At 32.8% G+C, this 21,968-nt stretch overlaps 2 protein-coding genes across 9 annotated transcripts in view; one reads left to right on the top strand and one right to left on the bottom strand.

The window, feature by feature from the left end:
- The window catches only part of LOC129751644 (rho guanine nucleotide exchange factor 18), a 312,534-nt gene that overhangs the window by 71,336 nt on the left and 219,230 nt on the right, over positions 1-21,968 (top strand). The window lies entirely within an intron of this gene.
- The window catches only part of LOC129751648 (retinol dehydrogenase 11-like), a 31,992-nt gene continuing 30,617 nt past the window's right edge, over positions 20,594-21,968 (bottom strand). For all 3 annotated transcript variants that reach the window (XM_055747283.1, XM_055747282.1, XM_055747281.1), the window contains one exon: positions 20,594-21,208. In XM_055747283.1, the coding sequence (XP_055603258.1) occupies positions 20,920-21,208 (289 nt within the window). In that variant the 3' untranslated portion in view covers positions 20,594-20,919. The remainder of the gene's footprint in view (positions 21,209-21,968) is intronic.

Here is a 21,968-nt window from a genome sequence, read left to right as displayed (position 1 = left end):
CAGGTGGCGTGACAAGGATTGATTTGAATGAACCGCTTGCAAAGTTTCGATGTAAATTCCTAATCTGATTGATACGCAAATTTAGGAGTCAAGAATTGTTGCGGGTGGTTAGGCGGATTGGTTTCCGTTTTATAATTAGTTGTTAAGGTTTACTTGATGGTAAACAAGGATTTTTAACACCGTTATCTCTGTTTTTTCTGGAATAGGAACTTAAAATCAATCAAATAGAACTATCAAGAAGCAGTCACATCACTTACCAAGGTAGTTGATGTGACATCATAAAATTTTGTTGAGCCATACTGTACTAACTTGTCCAGTATCATACACGGACTTGGCCGGCGCCATTATTGGTTCAAAATAATGTAGAATATTCTTAAGAATATTGAGAAGACTCAGGTCGAAACACTTTCTAGAATCGCTTTCGAATTACATTACATTACGAATTACATAATGACAAAAATTACAAAAATTACAAAAAATGACAAAAATAAAAAAAAGATAAAAACGACAAATTGTCAAAATTGAAAAAAATTGTCAAAATTGACATCAACTACATGGCAAAAATGACAAAACTAACAAAATGGACAAAAAACAGAAATGACAAAAATGACAAAATTGACAAAAACGGCAGAAGTGACAGGAATCAAAAGTGACAAAAATGAAAAAGTGCCAAAAATGACAATAATGCCAAAAATGACAAGAATTACAAAAATGGCAAAAATTACAAAAAGTAACTACAATGAAAAAAAATGACAAAAAGTGAATTATTACAAAAATGACAAAAGTGACGAAATTGACGAAAAATTACAAGAATGACAAAAATGACAAAAAAAAAACAAGAATAACAAAAATGACATAAATGACTAAAATGAATAAAATGACTTAAATGAAAAAAATGACAAAAATGACAAAAATGACAAAAATGACAAAAATGACAAAACTGTCAAAATTTTGTAAACTCTCAAAGTTGTCAATATTGACAAATATGAAAAATTGACAAAAATGACAAAAAAGACAAATATGAGTGAAAAAAATGACAAAAATGACAAAAGTGACAAAAATGACAAAAAGTGCAAAAATGAAAAAAAGTGACAAAAATGACAAAAAATTACAAAAATCAAAAAATAACATAGATGACAAAAATGACAAAAAGTGAAAAAATGACAAAAGGACAAAAATGAAAAAACAAGTGGCAAAAATGACAAAAATGACATAAATGACATAAACGGCAAGATTGACAAAAATGACAAAGTGACAAAAATGACAAAAATGACAAAAATCACAAAAATGACAAAAATGACAAAAACGACAAAAACGACAAAAATGACAAAAATGACAAAAATGACCAAAAAGACAAAAATGACAAAAATGACCAAAATGACAAAAATGACAAAAGTGACAAAAATGACAAAAATTACAAAAATTACAAAAAATGACAAAAATAAAAAAAAGATAAAAACGACAAATTGTCAAAATTGAAAAAAATTGTCAAAATTGACATCAACTACATGGCAAAAATGACAAAACTAACAAAATTGACAAAAAACAGAAATGACAAAAATGACAAAATTGACAAAAACGGCAGAAGTGACAGGAATCAAAAGTGACAAAAATGAAAAAGTGCCAAAAATGACAATAATGCCAAAAATGACAAGAATTACAAAAATGGCAAAAATTACAAAAAGTAACTACAATGAAAAAAAATGACAAAAAGTAAATTATTACAAAAATGACAAAAGTGACGAAATTGACGAAAAATTACAAGAATGACAAAAATGACAAAAAAAACAAGAATAACAAAAATGAAATAAATGACTAAAATGAATAAAATGACTTAAATGACAAAAATGACAAAAATGACAAAATGACAAAATGACAAAAATGACAAAACTAACAAAACTGTCAAAATTTTGTAAATTCTCGAAGTTGTCAATATTGACAAATATGAAAAATTGACAAAAATGACAAAAAAGACAAATATGAGTGACAAAAATGACAAAAATGACATAAATGACAAAAATGACAAAAATGACAAAAGTGACAAAAATGACAAAAAGTGCAAAAATGAAAAAAAGTGACAAAAATGACAAAAAATTACAAAAATCAAAAAATAACATAGATGACAAAAATGACAAAAAGTGAAAAAATGACAAAAGGACAAAAATGAAAAAAATGAAAAAACAAGTGGCAAAAATGACATAAATGACATAAACGGCAAGATTGACAAAAATGACAAAGTGACAAAAATGACAAAAATGACAAAAATGACAAAAATGACAAAAATGACAAAAATGACAAAAATGACAAAAATGACAAAAATGACAAAAATGACAAAAATGACAAAAATGACAAAAATGACAAAAACGACAAAAACGACAAAAACGACAAAAATGACAAAAATGACAAAAATGACCAAAAAGACAAAAATGACAAAAATGACAAAAATGACAAAAATGACAAAAATGACAAAAATGACAAAAGTGACAAAAATGACAAAAATTACAAAAATTACAAAAAATGACAAAAATAAAAAAAAGATAAAAACGACAAATTGTCAAAATTGAAAAAAATTGTCAAAATTGACATCAACTACATGGCAAAAATGACAAAACTAACAAAATTGACAAAAAACAGAAATGACAAAAATGACAAAATTGACAAAAACGGCAGAAGTGACAGGAATCAAAAGTGACAAAAATGAAAAAGTGCCAAAAATGACAATAATGCCAAAAATGACAAGAATTACAAAAATGGCAAAAATTACAAAAAGTAACTACAATGAAAAAAAATGACAAAAAGTAAATTACAGACCCCGTTCGATTTTGGCAACATTCGATTTTGGCAACATCCGAGCAAAAACCGTTCGATTTTGGCAACATCCAAAAAAGACGATTTTTTTTATAATTTTTTTATTTTTTATATTCATTTTAAATTAATCAAAATTAATGTAAAACGTAATATTACCATGAAATTTTTCAACTCGGCTTAATTATAATAGTTTTAAATAGTAAAAACATGAATTTTTCCATGTTTTACTGCTTAAAACTAATATAATCGAGCCAAATTGAAAAATTTTATGCTAAGATAAGGTTTTACATCAATTTTGACTAATTTGAAATGAAAATCAAAAATAAAAAAGTGACAAAAAAAACCGTTCGATTTTGGCAACATTCGATTTTGGCAACATAAAATTTACGGGCGTGTTGCCAAAAACGAACGGAGTCTGTATTACAAAAATGACAAAAGTGACGAAATTGACGAAAAATTACAAGAATGACAAAAATGACAAAAAAAAAACAAGAATAACAAAAATGAAATAAATGACTAAAATGAATAAAATGACTTAAATGACAAAAATGACAAAAATGACAAAATGACAAAAATGACAAAACTAACAAAACTGTCGAAATTTTGTAAATTCTCGAAGTTGTCAATATTGACAAATATGAAAAATTGACAAAAATGACAAAAAAGACAAATATGAGTGACAAAAATGAAAAAATGACATAAATGACAAAAATGACAAAAATGACAAAAGTGACAAAAATGACAAAAAGTGCAAAAATGAAAAAAAGTGACAAAAATGACAAAAAATTACAAAAATCAAAAAATAACATAGATGACAAAAATGACAAAAAGTGAAAAAATGACAAAAGGACAAAAATGAAAAAAATGAAAAAACAAGTGGCAAAAATGACAAAAATGACATAAATGACATAAACGGCAAGATTGACAAAAATGACAAAGTGACAAAAATGACAAAAATGACAAAAATGACAAAAATGACAAAAATGACAAAAACGACAAAAACGACAAAAACGACAAAAATGACAAAAATGACCAAAAAGAAAATGACCAAAATGACAAAAATGACAAAAATGACAAAAATGACAAAAATGACAAAAATGACAAAAATGACAAAAATGACAAAAATGACAAAAGTGACAAAAATGACAAAAATGACAAAAATGACAAAAATGACAAAAATGACAAAAATGACCAAAATGACCAAAATGACAAAAATGATAAAAATCAAAAATGTCAAAAAGAGCAAAATATGGCAAAAATGACAGAAATGGCAAAAATGATAAACATGACAAAAATTACATAAATTAGAAAAATAACTAAAGTGACAAAAATTACAAAAATGACAAAATTGAGAAAAACGACAAAAATAAGAAAAATGACAAAAAGGAAAAAAATGACCAATAATGACAAAATTACTAAAATGACAAAATGACAAACAGACAAAAATTACGAAAATGACTGAATTGACAAAGATGACTAAATTGACAAAAATTAGAAAAATAACAAAAATGACTTAAATGTCAAAAATGACAAAAATGACAAAAATGACAAAAATGACGAAAATGACAAAAATGACAAAAAAACATGACAAATGTAAAAAAATTACATACATTAAAAATGACAAAAATGACAAAAATGACAAAAATGACAAAAATGACAAAAATGACAAAAATGACAAAAATGACAAAAATGACAAAAATGACAAAAATGACAAAAATGACAAAAATGACAAAAATGACAAAAATGACAAAAATGACAAAAATGACAAAAATGACAAAAATGACAAAAATGACAAAAATGACAAAAATGACAAAAATGACAAAAATGACAAAAATGACAAAAATGACAAAAATGACAAAAATGACAAAAATGACAAAAATGACAAAAATGACAAAAATGACAAAAATGACAAAAATGACAAAAATGACAAAAATGACAAAAATGACAAAATGACAAAAATGACAAAAATGACAAAAATTACAAAAATTACAAAATGACAAAAATGACAAAAATGACAAAAATGACAAAAATGACAAAAATGACAAAAATGACAAAAATGACAAAAATGACAAAAATGACAAAAATGACAAAAATGACAAAAATGACAAAAATGACAAAAATGACAAAAATGACAAAAATGACAAAAATGACAAAAATGACAAAAATGACAAAAATGACAAAAATGACAATACGACAAAATGACAAAATGACAAAATGACAAAATGACAAAAATGACAAAAATAACAAAAATGACAAAAATGACAAAAATAACAAAAAAAAAAACAAAAATTACAAAAAATACAAAAATTACCAAAATGACAAAATTTACTAAAATTACTAAAATGACAAAAATTACAAAAATGACAAAAATGACAAAAATGACAAAAATAACAAAAATTACAAAAATTACTAAAATTACAAAAATTACAATAATTACAAAAATGACAAAAATAACAAATATGACAAAAATGACAAAAATGACAAAAATGACAAAAATGACAAAAATGACAAAAATGACAAAAATGACAAAAATGACAAAAATGACAAAAATGACAAAAATGACAAAAATGACAAAAATGACAAAAATGACAAAAATGATAAAAATGACAAAAATTACAAAAATTACAAAAATTACAAAAATTACAAAAATTACAAAAATTACAAAAATTACAAAAATGACAAAAATGAAAAAAATGATAAAAATGACAAAAATGACAAATTTGACAAAAATGACAAAAATTACGATAATGACCAAAATAACAAAAATGACAAAAATGACAAAAATGAGAAAAATGACAAAAATTACAAAATGACAAAAATGACAAAAATGAGAATAATGACAATAATGACAAAAATGACCATAATGACAAAAATGACAAAAATGACAAAAATGACAAAAATGACAAAAATGACAAAAATGACAAAATAGATAAAAAAGATAAAAATGACAAAAAAGGTAAAATGACAAAAATAACAAAAAATGACAAAAATGACAAAAATTACAAATATGACAAAAATAACAAAAATGACAAAAATTACGATAATGACCAAAATAACAAAAATGACAAAAATGACAAAAATGACAAAAATGACAAAAATGACAAAAATGACAAAAATGACAAAAATTGACAAAAATGACAAAAATGACAATATTAACAAAAATGACAAAAATGACAAAAATGACAGAAAGACAAAATGACAAAAATGACAAAAATTACAAAATTTACAAAATTACAAAATTGACAAAAATGACAAAAATGACAAAAATGACAAAAATGACAAAAATGACAAAAATGACAAAAATGACAAAAATGACAAAAATGACAAAAATGACAAAAATGACAAAAATGACAAAAATGACAAAAATGACAAAAATGACAAAAATGACAAAAATGACAAAAATGACAAAAATGACAAAAATGACAAAAATGACAAAAATGACAAAAATGACAAAAATGACAAAAATGACAAAAATGACAAAAATGACAAAAATGACAAAAATGACAAAAATGACAAAAATGACAAAAATGACAAAAATGACAAAAATGACAAAAATGATAAAAATGATAAAAATGACAAAAATGACAAAAATGACAAAAATGACAAAAATGACAAAAATGACAAAAATGACAAAAATGACAAAAATGACAAAAATGACAAAAATGACAAAAATGACAAAAATGACAAAAATGACAAATATGACAAATATGACAAAAATGACAAAAATGACAAAAATGACAAAAATGACAAAGATGGCAAAAATGACAAAAATGACAAAAATGACAAAAATGACAAAAATGACAAAAATGACAAAAATGACAAAATGACAAAATGACAAAAATGACAAAAATGACAAAAATGACAAAAATGACAAAAGTGACAAAATTGACAAAAATGTTAAAATTGACAAAAATGACAAAAATGACAAAAATGATAAAAAAGACATAATAACAAAAATGACGAAAATAACAAAAATGACAAAAAAAAACAAAGGACAAAAAAAATGACAAACATAAAAATTGACAAATATGCAAAAATGACAAAAATGACAAAAATAACGAAAATGACAAAAATGACAAAAATGACAAAAATGTTAAAAATGACAAAAATGAAAAAAATTTCAAAAATGACAAAAATGGCGAAAATGACAAAGGTGAAATAAATGACAAAAAATGACAAGAGGACAAAAATGACAAAATTGAAAAAAAGTGACAAAAAAGAAAAAAAAGTCTCAAATGACACAATAAAATGTCAAAAATTACAAAAGTGATTAAAGTTACAAAAATGACGAAAATGACGGTCCTCGGAAGCCGATTTTTGAGAGAATTTTTTTAGATAACTTCAGATCACGACGTTTTATGCATTTTTGAGTTAGGTCGGAACAAATTTGAAATCCTTTTTTTTTGTCACTTGGAGTTACAACATCACAAGGGAAGGATAAAAAAAATGAAGATTGTGGTTCATGACAGAAATTTCAACTTTTCTTTGATTTCTTGACTTTATTCCACTTTCCAAGAAACAAACCCTCCATTCGCCTCTGCCTGATGCCCGTGTAAGTCCAATGCCATTTCAGTAAGCGTCCTGCATTCATATTTACAATCGATTTCGACGTGAACGGAATCGTATAAGTGAATCTTCGCTTCAATGTAGGCACACTTGCCACGAGCAAAGGAAAAACATAATAAATAAACGGAACCACGGTTGTTGGTCCAGAATTGAAGGTTCGCATGAAGCTTAAGCTGCCTGTCCTCCTCACTGCTCGGAGCGTAACGACGACGTCAGAATACTCATATTTGTATGAGCATAATTTGGTTTGGCGGTTTTTATTTTTGGATTTGTTCATAGCGATAATCCGCGATAAGACCAGCCAGCGTTGTGTAATAATCAGCTGCAAAAACTTTTTGACAGCCACAGACCGGTTTAGGTCGTAGAGGGTGCTTAATTTTAACCGAGTGCCTTAAGTTTTTTGTACGAGTAAGGGATCTTTAGTGATCAACTTATTGTGGAGTAGGTGATTGTGTTCAGTTCAGACAAGCCTGTTTTGCTAGCTCAGCTGTATTCGGTTGCAACACCAAAAACCCACCGCCCCTCCTCTGGACTGACTATTTGTTTACAATTTTTTTTTTGGTGACCTACAGAGCTTTGACGTAAATTTATTTGGGTGAAGCACAAGTGTGACTAAGCTTTGCAATTTTGTCTTTCGAATATAGATGAATGTTCATCTTTCCTAATTCGATAGAAGATAAATAACAATTTTAAATCTTCCTAATGTGAAACTTAAAATTGGAGATGTAAAATTTGAAAAGTTTCGAAGTGACCAGTATCCTAGACTTTTCACGAAAGGATTTCTAATATTTCGATTTCACTAGAAGCAGCTAACGGTGTCTTCATAACTATAATTTCATTATGACATAAAATGGTTATAGTATTATGTATGGTTGGTAGACTACCAGCTGCATGCTGCATGTGACTTTATTCACGTGCTTTTTGAGAAAAAAAAAAAAAAAAGAAAAACAAACCAAACAGTAGTAGGGTTGTTCAAATAAGCTTCATTGTCCTACCTGGTGTGCCAGTTTGACGGTAGTATTTGTTGCTTGTTTTTATTTCAAATCTAACAATCACCCCTGCCTTTTTGCACCTTCAAGTGCACATCGTTGGGCAAACCTTGAAAACAGAACGGAATTGGAAAACCTGAAAACCGGTCTTAACGAAGAAACATAAAAATCACGAGGCAACCCGTGAGGAAAATGCACCGTTGAGCATAATATTGATTCATCTATGTACCTACGTTAGGGTGGAAATGGATTTATAGGAAAAATTTCATTATCGAACTACAAAAACCGACCATCTCAATTTTGTTTAAACTGGCCCAAAAAACTAACCTGTGCAAAATTTCAGTTCAATTTATTTTTATTTTTTTGTGTTGTTTTGTAATGTTGTTTTTAATATAGCGTACGATGAAGAATTTTTTCGAATTTAATTTTTAACAACACGTGCGCCATCTATTAAACACCTTTTTTTCAAATCATGGCAATTTTTGATTACGTTTGCAGTTTGCCTTCAAAATAAGTCAACATTTTTAATTTGGTTGAAGTTATAACAAATTTAGCTGATTGTTCTCCTTCGACACAAAAACTACAGATTTGACTTTTCATCACTCCACCACCGTTTTTGCGTAATGGCACGATTTCAGATCCAACTTAAACAGAGTATAAACTTTGAGGGACCTATTTGCAGAGAAAACCGTCGCATTCGGAGCCAGTCTTCTTTGTATTTTCAGCCATTCATCCTGTCAATCGTTAGAAAAGAATGAGTAATTTGCAGCTTAGGCAGATCGTTCCTCAAGTACGAGATAATATATATTTTTTTTTTAATTTTTTTATCTTTTTTTATCTCCGGGAAATACAGGCGAGACGAAAAGTTTCTAGTTGGAAACCTGCCAGATGGCTGCTAAAGAGTCCGTTTTGCTGTCCATTACGAAATTTTTCAAAATAACTTTTCACAAGCGGTCCAAATGTTTTGCGCACGACTTTACCACTGTATTTTGTTTACTTTACTGGTGGGCAGCTTTAAACCTTGTAGAAATGAAGTCAAGGCTATTTATGTATCAGAAAAAAGTCAGAAAAATTGACTTTTTATCACTTCCTCATTCATATTTTTGGATTGCGCTTGAAAAAACCTCTCACATTCCTCTCACTTCGTGGAATCAATCATCTTCACTTTAATTCAAAATTTAACTTAATATTGGGTTCTCTAGGACTTCTTAAACGATTTAGCATGTGAATTTTTTGATTTACAGCTTTTCAGCTCTCACTGGGACTTTACTGGATTTTTCTCGATCCTGCCTAAAAAATTTTGTCAATGAACTTCAGTATTGGACGCTATCTCAAAAACTCTGAGCTAAAATCCTAAGTCTTCCATTATGGGCAATGGAATCGAAAAGTTACTCTTTCCCTCCTTAAGAAAAATCCATAAAATCTGTCAAAAGTTTGGTGAAATTTTAGCTGCATCCCACAGTGCAAAACCATCACTCAAATTCGGCAGAGCTTCCATCGGCTATTCTGGGAACACAACAAATTTGGCGACGAGAAACCTCGAAGAACCCATCAAGAAGATGACTGATCCTGACATCAGGAACGCGATCCTGCAGCTCACCAAGATCCTAATTGCACTTCTTCTTCAAAAAAACGTCAATCCTCAAGCCGGGAGAGAATGCATAATGAATTCCTCGGCCACAGTCTCTTTTGACTCCTGGATCATATCTGAAGACGTATTACGGCAAGATGGACAATATCTCGATGACGCTGCCAAGGTCAGTGATGCCAACTTTTTTTTTCAAAAATGCCTGGAAGATTTTGAAAAAATGTCTGGAAAAGTCTGGATGGCGAACTTTATAGGTGATGACCTTTTTTTATATGGTCGCCAGATTGCAATATTGCAGTCTATGGAATAACACTTATTACTTGATCATAATCATACATTCTACACATTATCAATGCCTGAGAATAATGGTGGTGGTGTCGGCGGTACTACGTTGTATGCTCAACTTTCTGTTTTACTACCATCTTGGTGACATTCCTCACTCTTCGATTACTAATTCGAAACATTTCCTGCCATTTTGCAACGAAAATTTTGAATTTTGACTGTTTTGTCAAAAAATTCAAGTCGAAACAAAGTCTGGAAATGTCTGAAAGAAATGACAAAAGTCTGGAAGGTTGACATCACTGGCCGAGGTCAGACTGCTCCTCCGGAAACAAGCAACATCCAAACATTCCGAAGATGAAAAGTGTCACTCTAGTGCAGAAAGTGGACATTTCCGAGAGGCGCAAGTTTGCTGATGTAGATCTAAACGGTGTTAACTTCAAACTTCAACTGGATTGTGCTTCTGACATCACCATCATCTCTACGCAAACTTCGAAAATCATCGGAAAGCCAACAATCAACCAGACAGACATCGATACGACCAGTGGATCCAGAAACACGCTTAACGTTTTTGGAAAATTCAACTCACGATTAACCATCCGGAACGTCTCCAAACGATGTTCTGAACGTTTTTGGCATCGACCTCATCGAGTCTTTCACCCTTCGATTTATTAGATAAGCCCAGCTCGATCTTCCCTATGCTGAATGCTAGACACATCAGTGCTGCACAGCCAACATTCGTCGGGCGTGCAGGCGGAAAATCAACAGGTCCGTGCGGAAATTAAACTTAAGAGCTCAGTCCAATGAGGGCCTAAACGAATTATCGAACTTAAAAATGGAGGGAAGTACACCATCTTTTCAGGCAACGGTCGACTCATCAAATCCCACAGGCTGTGGGCCACAGCAACAGAATGTAGCCTTAGTCTTATAAGTTTAAAATCTACCACTCCGCCGACGTTACAGGGACTCCTTTTATTAGGCCTCAGGGCGGCTCGCTTACCAAAGGAAATCGCAGGGAGTTCGAACTTTGACCTCAGAAAAAAAAAACCCCAAAAATACAATGTGGAATTCGTTCTACAAAGCCACACCAGCGATCGTTGGGTTCAAAATGCTATGATTTATTGTTTTTAGAACTTTCACACTAAGCATTCCTTGCAATACTTAACTCAACTAAAAATACAAAGTTTAAAATACCAAACTGTTTTTTTCTCATTCAAATATTTTTATAGTTGAAAAGCATTTTGGATTTAACAATTTAAGGTGGATGTGAGTAGCCAATCAAGCTAAGCTAAGCTAAGCTAAAAAAAAACCCCAAAAATACACTTCTTGAACTTTATTTTCAATGCCACATCAATTGTTAACTTCACAAAATGGTTACGGTACCTTTTGTGGACTACGCCGTGGTTGTCGGTCTTGAAGATGGCGAAGCTTCGACAAGGGCGACGCTACGGCTAACCAACTCCTTTATTGGTCCGATTCCTACCGGAAACCGGGACTTTCACTCCGGGAATCTCAGCCACGAGGACGAACGAACGGTTGGGAAAACTGGTTGGTCGATTCGAAGGGTTCGTGGTTCGGAACCGACCCCAAACCTCCAACGTATGATCGCCCGGATGAAATGGTTATCCAAGCCATCTAGACCAGGGGTGAGCAACCTTTTGAACCAACGGGCCAATTTAAATTTAAAATTTTGTCGGCGGGCCGCACTTATAATAACTTTTTTTCAATAATAAGCAGAGCTTCGTGGCGTTTTTATAAAGGAAAGTTTTTGGCGAAAACAAATCTGAAAAAGGAAAGATAAATCGAATTCACTTTTTTAACTTCAGAAATTCAACACGACTTTTTTAAATACCCTATATCGAGAAGGTGCATCATTAAATCTTTGTAATTTTTCAATTCTCTCAATTTTTTTTAAAGTACTTCTTGGCAAACATTCGTTCATAAAACATTCTTGTTAAAACCGATGGTACTATTATTCGTCATCACTTCCATTTCAAAATTTCCTGGAGCCACAATGATAACTAAGAGTGTGAAAAATATGTATTCAAAGAAATCGCCGTCTTCTTAGCGTTGGACGTTGATTGACTTTGTGGGATTTTTATTCCACTATTAAAACTTGTCCTCAAAGCCTAGATTTTTTACTTCGGTTGAACCCCCGTTTCTAAAATTGAAATTAAACAAGGTGGTCGAAATCACAGAAAAAATTTCAATTTTACATATGTTTAAGCAATTATCTACAAAACTACATTCTTAATTCTAAAATTTTTATGCAGAATTTCAAAAAATTTTACCTTATTTAGATATTATTGGGATATAATTTTTTTAGTAATATAATGACTTTGGTAATGGAGCATGCGATTTAAAAGTGAAATAACTCAATTTATCGATGTTTGTTATAAATTTTCTATCAAATTTCTGAGAAAATATCACAGATAATTGTCAAAGACCTTTTGGGTCGAATCACAGAATTTCAGATATCTATTATTTTATCAAAAACTTTGATTTTTGTCGGTAACTTTGATGCCGGATAATTCAAGTTGATAAAAAATTCAAAAACGTTCACCCACACCCATAGAAGAGGTTGCAAAAATCCAATGCCTATTTAGCAAATCTCTGTGCCGATAATGCGCTGAAATGTGCACTGTGCCGAAGACGATATATTTGAAAAACCGTAACTGGCACAAGGACTCGGCTCCCAACCAAAATGATGACCACTACATTCAAGCGAAACAAGAAAAACATTTTATGGGATTTCCTTCCTATTGGATAATTCATCCCAGAAACAAGAAAATAAAAATTTAAAACCACAGCGCTGTAGTGAGAATCGAACTCAAATCACCAAATGTATCGTCTTGCCAGTCCGACATTCTAACCAGTGTTCTATTCGAGCTTCATGCAGGACGAGGTATATTTGTCATAGGCTTTCTGTTCATAAAAGAAACGTACAACGGCGGCTTCCCGGCGTTTGGCCTCCTTTCAATGCATTCCTTTGTCTTGAGATGGAAACGGGAAAGGGAACGGGAGTGAAGGAACGGGAAACCCATTGAATGAGAACTGTGCTTTGCTTACTGCCTGCTATTACATACACACGCTACATATACACAGCTGCTAAAGCCGGGCAGCTTGGCCGGTGTTGTTTGCCGGTAAATTGAAGGAATGTTTTTGTTGTTGCTTTTGCTACATACACACGCACAGCTCAGCCGTGTTTGCTGGTGGATTGAATTAGAAGGATGTTTTTGTTGTTGCTTTTGCTACATTCACACGCACAGTGCTCGGTTCGCTGGCTGCCTGGTGTTGGCCGGTATTTATTTCCATCCTTCTTCGGCTTGTGATGCGATGGGGAGGGACGCGAAAACGTTTTTATTTTGTTTCATTCAGACATACGCAATTCGGTTGCGCTGGAGGTTAATGCCGGTGGGCGCAAATCGAATCAGCACCGGTCGCGTTATCTTCTTGTACCAATGATGCTATGAAATTGACTACACGCCATTGGCACAGAGGCTGAATTTTGGGTGCAGTCATTATTATTAAACATTCGTAATTTTCGTCAATATTCAGAAATAAAGAATATTTCACTAGGTTTTGGTTTTAATTTTTTCCAGTATTTTAATGCTACCCGAACTTTTGCGAATTCTGTAGAATAATTTAACTCTTCTTTTTTGCGAATTCTGTAGAATAATTTAAAAATATTATCTGTTGAGCATGTTTTTTATCATAAAACTTTATTTTTGCTTGAAACGAAAATAATGACTTGACTAAAGGACTTCCAAATTCCTTTGATCATGTGTAGCTTCCGATTTTTAGCAGCTCTTTCTCACTTTAATGGATTTTGCTTTTCAAAATTGTAGGAGCTGAATTATTAGGAAAAATGTATCCTGATTCCTGAATAATTAAAAAAAAAACTCCAATATTACATTATGCCAATAAACAAAATTTCATTTATACCTTGAACAGAACATAATAAATGCATTAAAAGCTAGGGAAAAGGTTAACAATCTGAATGATTGTTGGGAAAATGCAGATTAGCGCATATTTGACCATGTCATATTCATTTTTCCTAATAATCCATTGTAGAAAAAAGTTTAGGCATGAACATTTGAAAAAAGCTTCGCGGGCCGCACATAAGAGTCTCGCGGGCCACATGCGGCCCGCGGGCCGCGGATTGCTCACCCCTGATCTAGACCAATACCAAGGCCGATTCAGGACCAGGTTAACTTTCGTCCCGCCAAATGGTTGCTTTTGGCCAAAGAATTTGGGGGCCTGTATAAGAATCCGGCGTTAGTGTTCCGTCTTTCAGCGGGAACAAAATGGCGGCTAGGCGTCTGATGGCTTACCTGGTGTCTGGCTTTTAACACTTAGCTGGCTTTATGCGCTGGATGTGTTGTGCACTTTGTACTTCGCAGTTTTGTGGTACTATTGGATGTGAGCCAGCTCCAGGTAGTCGCCTTTGACCGTCCTTGAATCGCGAGTACAGGTCGTTGCTCTCCCATTATGGCGAACACGATCGCTTAGCCTTCGTCAACTCGTCGGGCGTCGCTACCGATCGGGTGATTACCAAGCAGCGCGGGTTACCGTGCTTGTGGCGCTCATCGGCTTGTGGCGTTGTCGTCGGCTTTGAAGACTACATCATTGGGGAAAACCATCACCCATCATTTTGCCTCACTGCGATATTTAAAAACTACATTTACTCACGACAAATCACTATAACCTCAATGAAAGTGTTATCTGACGCTTACAGTCTCATCGGTCCTCATCGGTGACTAAATCTTCCATTGTCGGTGTTGTTGGACGATTTTTGATGGTCCAATTTACAAGATCTCAAACCCCTTTCCAAACCACCAAAGAGTAAGTTTTTTTAATTTTTATTTTCCTTAATTTTATTTTACAAGATGGAAATTTGACTTCAAACCATAACAGCCGGGTGTTTGCTGCGGTGAGTGGGTTCTTCTCACTAAAACCACTTTGGGCTTCGTATGCCAGATGTGCCCCTTGGTTTCACCCTATGATACTATATCAAGAGGTAGGCTGTGTTCATGCACTTATACATCTCACCCTTTTCGTTTCCTCTTTCTCCTTTATTTTCTTTCTCCTTAATCCTCTTTCTCCTTTGTCTTCCTTCTCCTTTTCCTCTTTCGGCAACTTCAGACAGACTTTCAAACGTGTACTGGTTAGGAAACGCTTTCAAAGTTACACGCGCCCGTCAAAGTATCCACTTCCGTATGATTTTTTACCATCAAGGCATCGCCGATTGAGCTATCAAGAATCTCTTCACGACCACCCAGGATGATATCTCCGCTTCCTTTTGCTGCAGGAACATCGTAGCTTAGTACGTGAGACCTTTTAAGTCCCACCACACGTATGAGTCCACATGAGAGTTATACCGCACCCTTAGATCGCGTTGCTTTTGAACTGTGGTGTCGTACGATTCCCAAGACCCTCCTTTAGCTTGTCAAGTTTTGTTGACTATCTCTCTCTCTCTCTCCGTTCATCATCTTTCCTGATTCGTATTAGATCGCGCATGATTTGCGAGATTTCGTCAACTATAGCACGCCACGATTGTTTGTCGTGACAAATTTTACTCACAACATTTTCAGCTTTCGAGTTTTGAAGTTGTTGACGCCTTGAAACGAACCTGAGGTTAAAAAAGATAGCATTTTGCCGATTCCTACGTATCTACGCATTCCGGGCAATAAGGCGATCTGATATGCTTAAACCGATTAAGGTATTGCTTAACCCTCATCCGCATTAGATTTCATTACCCTAATCAGCACTTGTGGTGTCAATTTGACACCATAAGCTCAAATCGTTATAACTTTTGGCGTGTTAGACCGATTTAAACAAAACTTACATCAAAAGAAACCTTGTAATGTCAGTAAAATATGTTTAGAACATTATATACAGCTAAAGTTACAAGTTTTCTCATTATTCAGCATGAAAGAAAAAAATCCGAAAAAACATGCCTCACGAAAACTGCTGTAGTTCATATGTTACACGTCCAAAAAAATATTTGCCTTATGCATATGAAAGCTGAAGTTAATGCCTACATCATGAAGACAAGAAATATTTTTTTAAGTTTTTTTTAATGAAATGGTCACAAAAAGTTTAAAAAAGTGGTCTAAAAAACCTACTTTTCATTCGATTGCTAGTAAATACTGTTTGAGCGATGGTAGAGTTAGAGAAAAAAATATGACTACAAAATGTATTAAAATTCCAACATTTTGCTGTCTTTAGATTTTTGATGCAACAAAAATTGAATTAACTGGAATTTTTCAAAGTTCACTACTTTGCGCGATTTTTTTACAAATTTAAATTTCATCTGTTTTTGTGGTCCACCGTCAGGTTGTACCCGGATTATCAGTGCTTTTACTTTGTTTGGACCAATCAAGAGTATATTCATTGGAAAGCACATTTAATCTAAATTCTAGTGAGGTGCTACAATTCACGCTGTGATATTTCACAAAAATATGAAAATTATAAACGTAAAATCATTCCTGAATTTCTAGAACTACAAGCACCGCGTCCAGCAAATCGTGTTTGTTTGCTCTCCGAGTAGGTACGGTGGGTGGTGATTCGGGCAGAGAGCGAAGCCGACAGACGAACTAATGATGCGTGTCGAGACTAGCAAACGAGAACTACTGTCAATAGAAAATTTCCAACTGCGAAACGTACGACACGCATCATTATTTTGTCTGTCGGCTTCGCTCTCTGCCCGAATCACCACCCACCGTACCTACTCGGAGAGCAAACAAACACGATTTGCTGGACGCGGTGCTTGTAGTTCTAGAAATTCAGGAATGATTTTACGTTTATAATTTTCATATTTTTGTGAAATCTCACAGCGTGAATTGTAGCACCTCACTAGAATTTAGATTAAATGTGCTTTCCAATGAATATACTCTTGATTGGTCCAAATAAAGTAAAAGCACTGATAATCCGGGTACAACCTGACGGTGGACCACAAAAACAGATGAAATTTCAATTTGTAAAAAAATCGCGCAAAGTAGTGAACTTTGAAAAATTCCAGTTAATTCAATTTTTGTTGCATCAAAAATCTAAAGACAGCAAAATGTTGGAATTTTAATACATTTTGTAGTCATATTTTTTTCAAAACTCTACCATCGCTCAAACAGTATTTACTAGCAATCGAATGAAAAGTAGGTTTTTTAGACCACTTTTTTAAACTTTTTGTGACCATTTCATTAAAAAAAATTTAAAAAAATATTTCTTGTCTACATGATGTAGGCATTAACTTCAGCTTTCATATGTATAAGGCAAATATTTTTTTGGACGTGTAACATATGAACTACAGCAGTTTTCGTGAGGCATGTTTTTTCGGATTTTTTTTCTTTCATGCTGAATAACGAGAAAACTAGTAACTTTAGCTGTATATAATGTTCTAAACATATTTTACTGACATTACAAGGTTTCTATTGATATAAGTTTTATATGAAGTTCATAATAATTCAAATGACTTAAATAGATTTTACTTTTGTGGTGTCAAAATTACACCAAAAGTCGGAAAAGGGAGTTTTTTTGTCCAGGCTTTCAGGGTTCGTCCATAAAAAAAGTAATGATGCAATATTGAAGAACTTTTGAATTCATTTAGGGTCCCCGAAGAAATTTTTGTATTTTGAAGCTTCTGAAAGAAGTTACAAGCCTTCAAACTTGCAATGGTGTCAAAATGACACCCTAATGCGGATGAGGGTTAAAGCACCTATGATCCGAAAGGAACTGCGTCAGATAGAAATTGACCTCACCGTACTTCCGATTTACCGCTTCTGAAAGTCGCAGGGTAAGCCTATGCGTCTATCTTTCGTTGTTCGATGCGTCCCATTGCCCCTGCCACTTAAGCATTGAGGCTGCTCGTTGAGCTTTACGCACTCCTCTAACAGCCCTTGCTTCGTAACACTCCTTATCCTCCGCCAGAGTTACTTATGTCGATGGGAATCATGCTCGCGATGACAAAAGCTGCATCTGTTGATATGGCTTTGTATGTACAGAAAACTCGCATGGCTATATGCCGATGGGTGTTCCGTTATTTGGATTTGTTGGCTCTACCAGGCCGTTACTCCGTATCGTAGTTTAGGCAGTGCTAGGCTCGCAAGGAGACGTCTCTCGCTACTGTTAAGTAAGGTTACCCCAGATAAGGGTAAGGTAAGGGTAAGGTAAGGGTAAGGTAAGGGTAAGGTAAGGGTAAGGTAAGGGTAAGGTAAGGGTAAGGTAAGGGTAAGGTAAGGGTAAGGTAAGGATAAGGTAATGGTAATGTAAGGTAAGGGTCAGGTAAGGGTAAGGTAAGGGTTAGGTAAGGGAAAGGTAAAAGTAATGTGACGGTAATGCTAGAATTAGATAAGCGCCAATAGCTAATAACTTATTTGCCTAATAAGATACGCAGTTAATGTCTTTGACAAAGTTGTTCAGAGGGAAAATTTCCTTTAATGAATTTGTTAAATCGGCACTGAAACCATAAGCTCGGTTCCACAGAAGAAACAAAAATTATGAAGAAACAAAATATATTAATTTTTTCCATACAAACCTACAAGTTAAAATTTACTTATAATAACGTTACTTAAAAAAATTCGCAAAAAATCATTGATGAGTTTAGATCCAAAACGAAACTTTTGAGACCCCAGGAAATTAAAAAATTATCACAAATCGTTTCAGTCTTGTAAAGTAGTGTGATTTTGGAAAATCTCTATATTTTAAATCTTGAATCATGAAGCTTAAATTTTAAAGCTCAATTTTTGATTCTTGCTTTTAATTATTTATTCTTGATTCTAGATTTCTAATTCTTGGTTCTTGATTCTTGATTTTTTATTCTTGATTCTTGATTCTTAATTCTTGATTTTTGATTCATGATTCTTGATTCTTAATTCTTGATTTTTGATTCATGATTCTCGATTCTTGATTCTTGATTCTTGATTCTTGATTCTTGATTCTTAATTCTTGATTCTTGATTCTTGATTCTTGATTCTTGATTCTTGATTCTTGATTCTTGATTCTTGATTCTTGATTCTTGATTCTTGATTCTTGATTCTTGATTCTTGATTCTTGATTCTTGATTCTTGATTCTTGATTCTTGATTCTTGATTCTTGATTCTTGATTCTTGATTCTTGATTCTTGATTCTTGATTCTTGATTCTTGATTCTTGATTCTTGATTCTTGATTCTTGATTCTTGATTCTTGATTCTTGATTCTTGATTCTTGATTCTTGATTCTTGATTCTTGATTCTTGATTCTTGATTCTTGATTCTTGATTCTTGATTCTTGATTCTTGATTCTTGATTCTTGATTCTTGATTCTTGATTCTTGATTCTTGATTCTTGATTCTTGATTCTTGATTCTTGATTCTTGATTCTTGATTCTTGATTCTTGATTCTTGATTCTTGATTCTTGATTCTTGATTCTTGATTCTTGATTCTTGATTCTTGATTCTTGATTCTTGATTCTTGATTCTTGATTCTTGATTCTTGATTCTTGATTCTTGATTCTTGATTCTTGATTCTTGATTCTTGATTCTTGATTCTTGATTCTTGATTCTTGATTCTTGATTCTTGATTCTTGATTCTTGATTCTTGATTCTTGATTCTTGATTCTTGATTCTTGATTCTTGATTCTTGATTCTTGATTCTTGATTCTTGATTCTTGATTCTTGATTCTTGATTATTGATTCTTGATTCTTCAATTTTAAATTTTGAATCTTGACTCTTAAGTTTTGAATCTTGGGTCTAGAAACTTAAACCTTGAATCTTGAACCTGAGACTTGTATCTCAGTTTCGAATCTTTATCTTTAATCTGAATTGAGAATCTGTGTCTCTGTCTTAAATTTTATGAATAATGAATAAGAATATTGATCCTTAAACTTTAATTTGAATTTGTAATCTTGAATTTTGAATCTTAAATCTGAATCTTGGAGTCATTTGAATTTTGATTCTTGATATCAAAGCTCGTTCTGAAAATTCAATTTGTATCTGAATCCTGAACTCAAGCTTTGAATCTTGAATCGAAATTTTGAATCTGAAACTTGAAACTTAATAACTCTGAGTATGAATTTAGAATTTCAATTTGAATTTTAAATCTTTGACCTGAATCATGAATCTAAAATTTGAGATTTAATTTCAATATGGAAGGTTTGAACCTGAATCTTAATCTTTCTCGAATCTTGTATCGGTATCTTGAATCTTGAACGTTTATTTCAATGTTGAACTTGGAATCTCTAACCTTTAATTTCAATGTTATATCTTGCATGCAACTAAATCTGTGATGTTTATATAGAATGCTCCCGAAATACGTACATTTTTTTTTCAAACTTGACACCTGAAGTAGATCATGGACAAATCGAAGAATTTAAATAAAATTTGAGAGTCACTTCTAACTTGAGTTATATTTAAGCCACTGAATATAATAATCATAAATAGGTTTGGTTTCTTCATCGAAAACTTCAGCATAGCGGAAATTTTCCCTGAATTTATGTATGGTTTTTAAAAATTATAATGTTCTTCCTAAAGTTGTCAAAGGCCGCAATGTGTTTTTGTTTTCATCCAGGAACCATGCGAAAACTCGGCTGCATTCACGTGTTTCCGCACTCACTTTGCTTTTTTTTCTGATGCAAGAAGTTACATTGAACCCGTCAACGACTGCGAAATTGTGCAACACCAGCAGCGCAATACACAAACGAACAATGACGACGTCTATGATACCGTTTCCTTCTTTTTACTGTGGGCCCCGTGGTGCGGTTGCAGATGATGATGACTGCTGCTGTTGTTGTGCCCCAGCCCGGTCAGCTTTTCGCTGATGTTCCAGAGCCATTCGGCCATGGCGTCATCCTTGCCGTGCGGTTCCGGTTCCTTGAGCTTACAGTCGCTGTAATACTTGCCGGTGTGGCTCGCGATCGACGGTTCCATGGCGCAGAACAGCGTCGTTTGGGCTCCCGATTTGGGCGATTTGAAGAATATCCACATCAGCGGCTTCAGGAAAATTCTGAAACGGTTAAATGTAAACTGTTAGTTGGGCGTTATTTTGTTATGTTTTGATTAATCCAATCAAACATTGGATTTCCGAACCTTTTTGTACACATTTGCATTCTAAAAAGTCGCCATATGGTTGGCCGATTAGTATGGATTAGGCTAACGTAAAGATGCAAAACAAGATATTAATCAAGCAGTTTTTGAGAAGCTGACTTTATCAAACTCGAACATATTTTGTGTGGTAGTTTTGTGAATTAATATTGTAACTAAGCAATCGATGTGAATTGGTTGGTTAATGTGGAGGTTGGTTAACTGTCAACCTAAGAATGAAATCTGGTAATAAAATTAGTCCGTTCAAGCCCTGATTGATTCCGAAGATTTCTAGACATTAAAGTGGTACAAATTTAAATTGATAAGATATGAATATTGAACGGTTCAAAATATGAACATGTAGACTATAAACGTGGTAAGGACAGTTAAAAAAAAAGTCCCAAAAGAGACGTGTAAAAACAAAGTCTCAAAAGAGACATTAAAAAAGTCTCAAAGGAGACATTAAAAAAGTCTCAAAGGAGACGTTAAAAACAGTTCAAAGGAGACGTTAAACAGTCTCAAAGGAGACATTAAAAAATCTCAAAGGAAACGTTAAAAAGGTCTCAAAGCAGACGTCTTAAAGGGGATTCGAGCAGAAATTACTTTAAGAGAGCAAATTGAAAAGTAATTTTTATTTTCAATCAACAAATTCTGCTTCTATGACAACCTCTAAGCAGCCTTAG

Source organism: Uranotaenia lowii, chromosome 3 (assembly GCF_029784155.1).
Source record: "Uranotaenia lowii strain MFRU-FL chromosome 3, ASM2978415v1, whole genome shotgun sequence".
Taxonomy (NCBI): Eukaryota; Metazoa; Arthropoda; class Insecta; order Diptera; family Culicidae; genus Uranotaenia; species Uranotaenia lowii.
The sequence above is the reverse complement of the archived record's forward strand: the minus strand, read 5'-3'. Positions and strand labels throughout refer to the sequence as shown.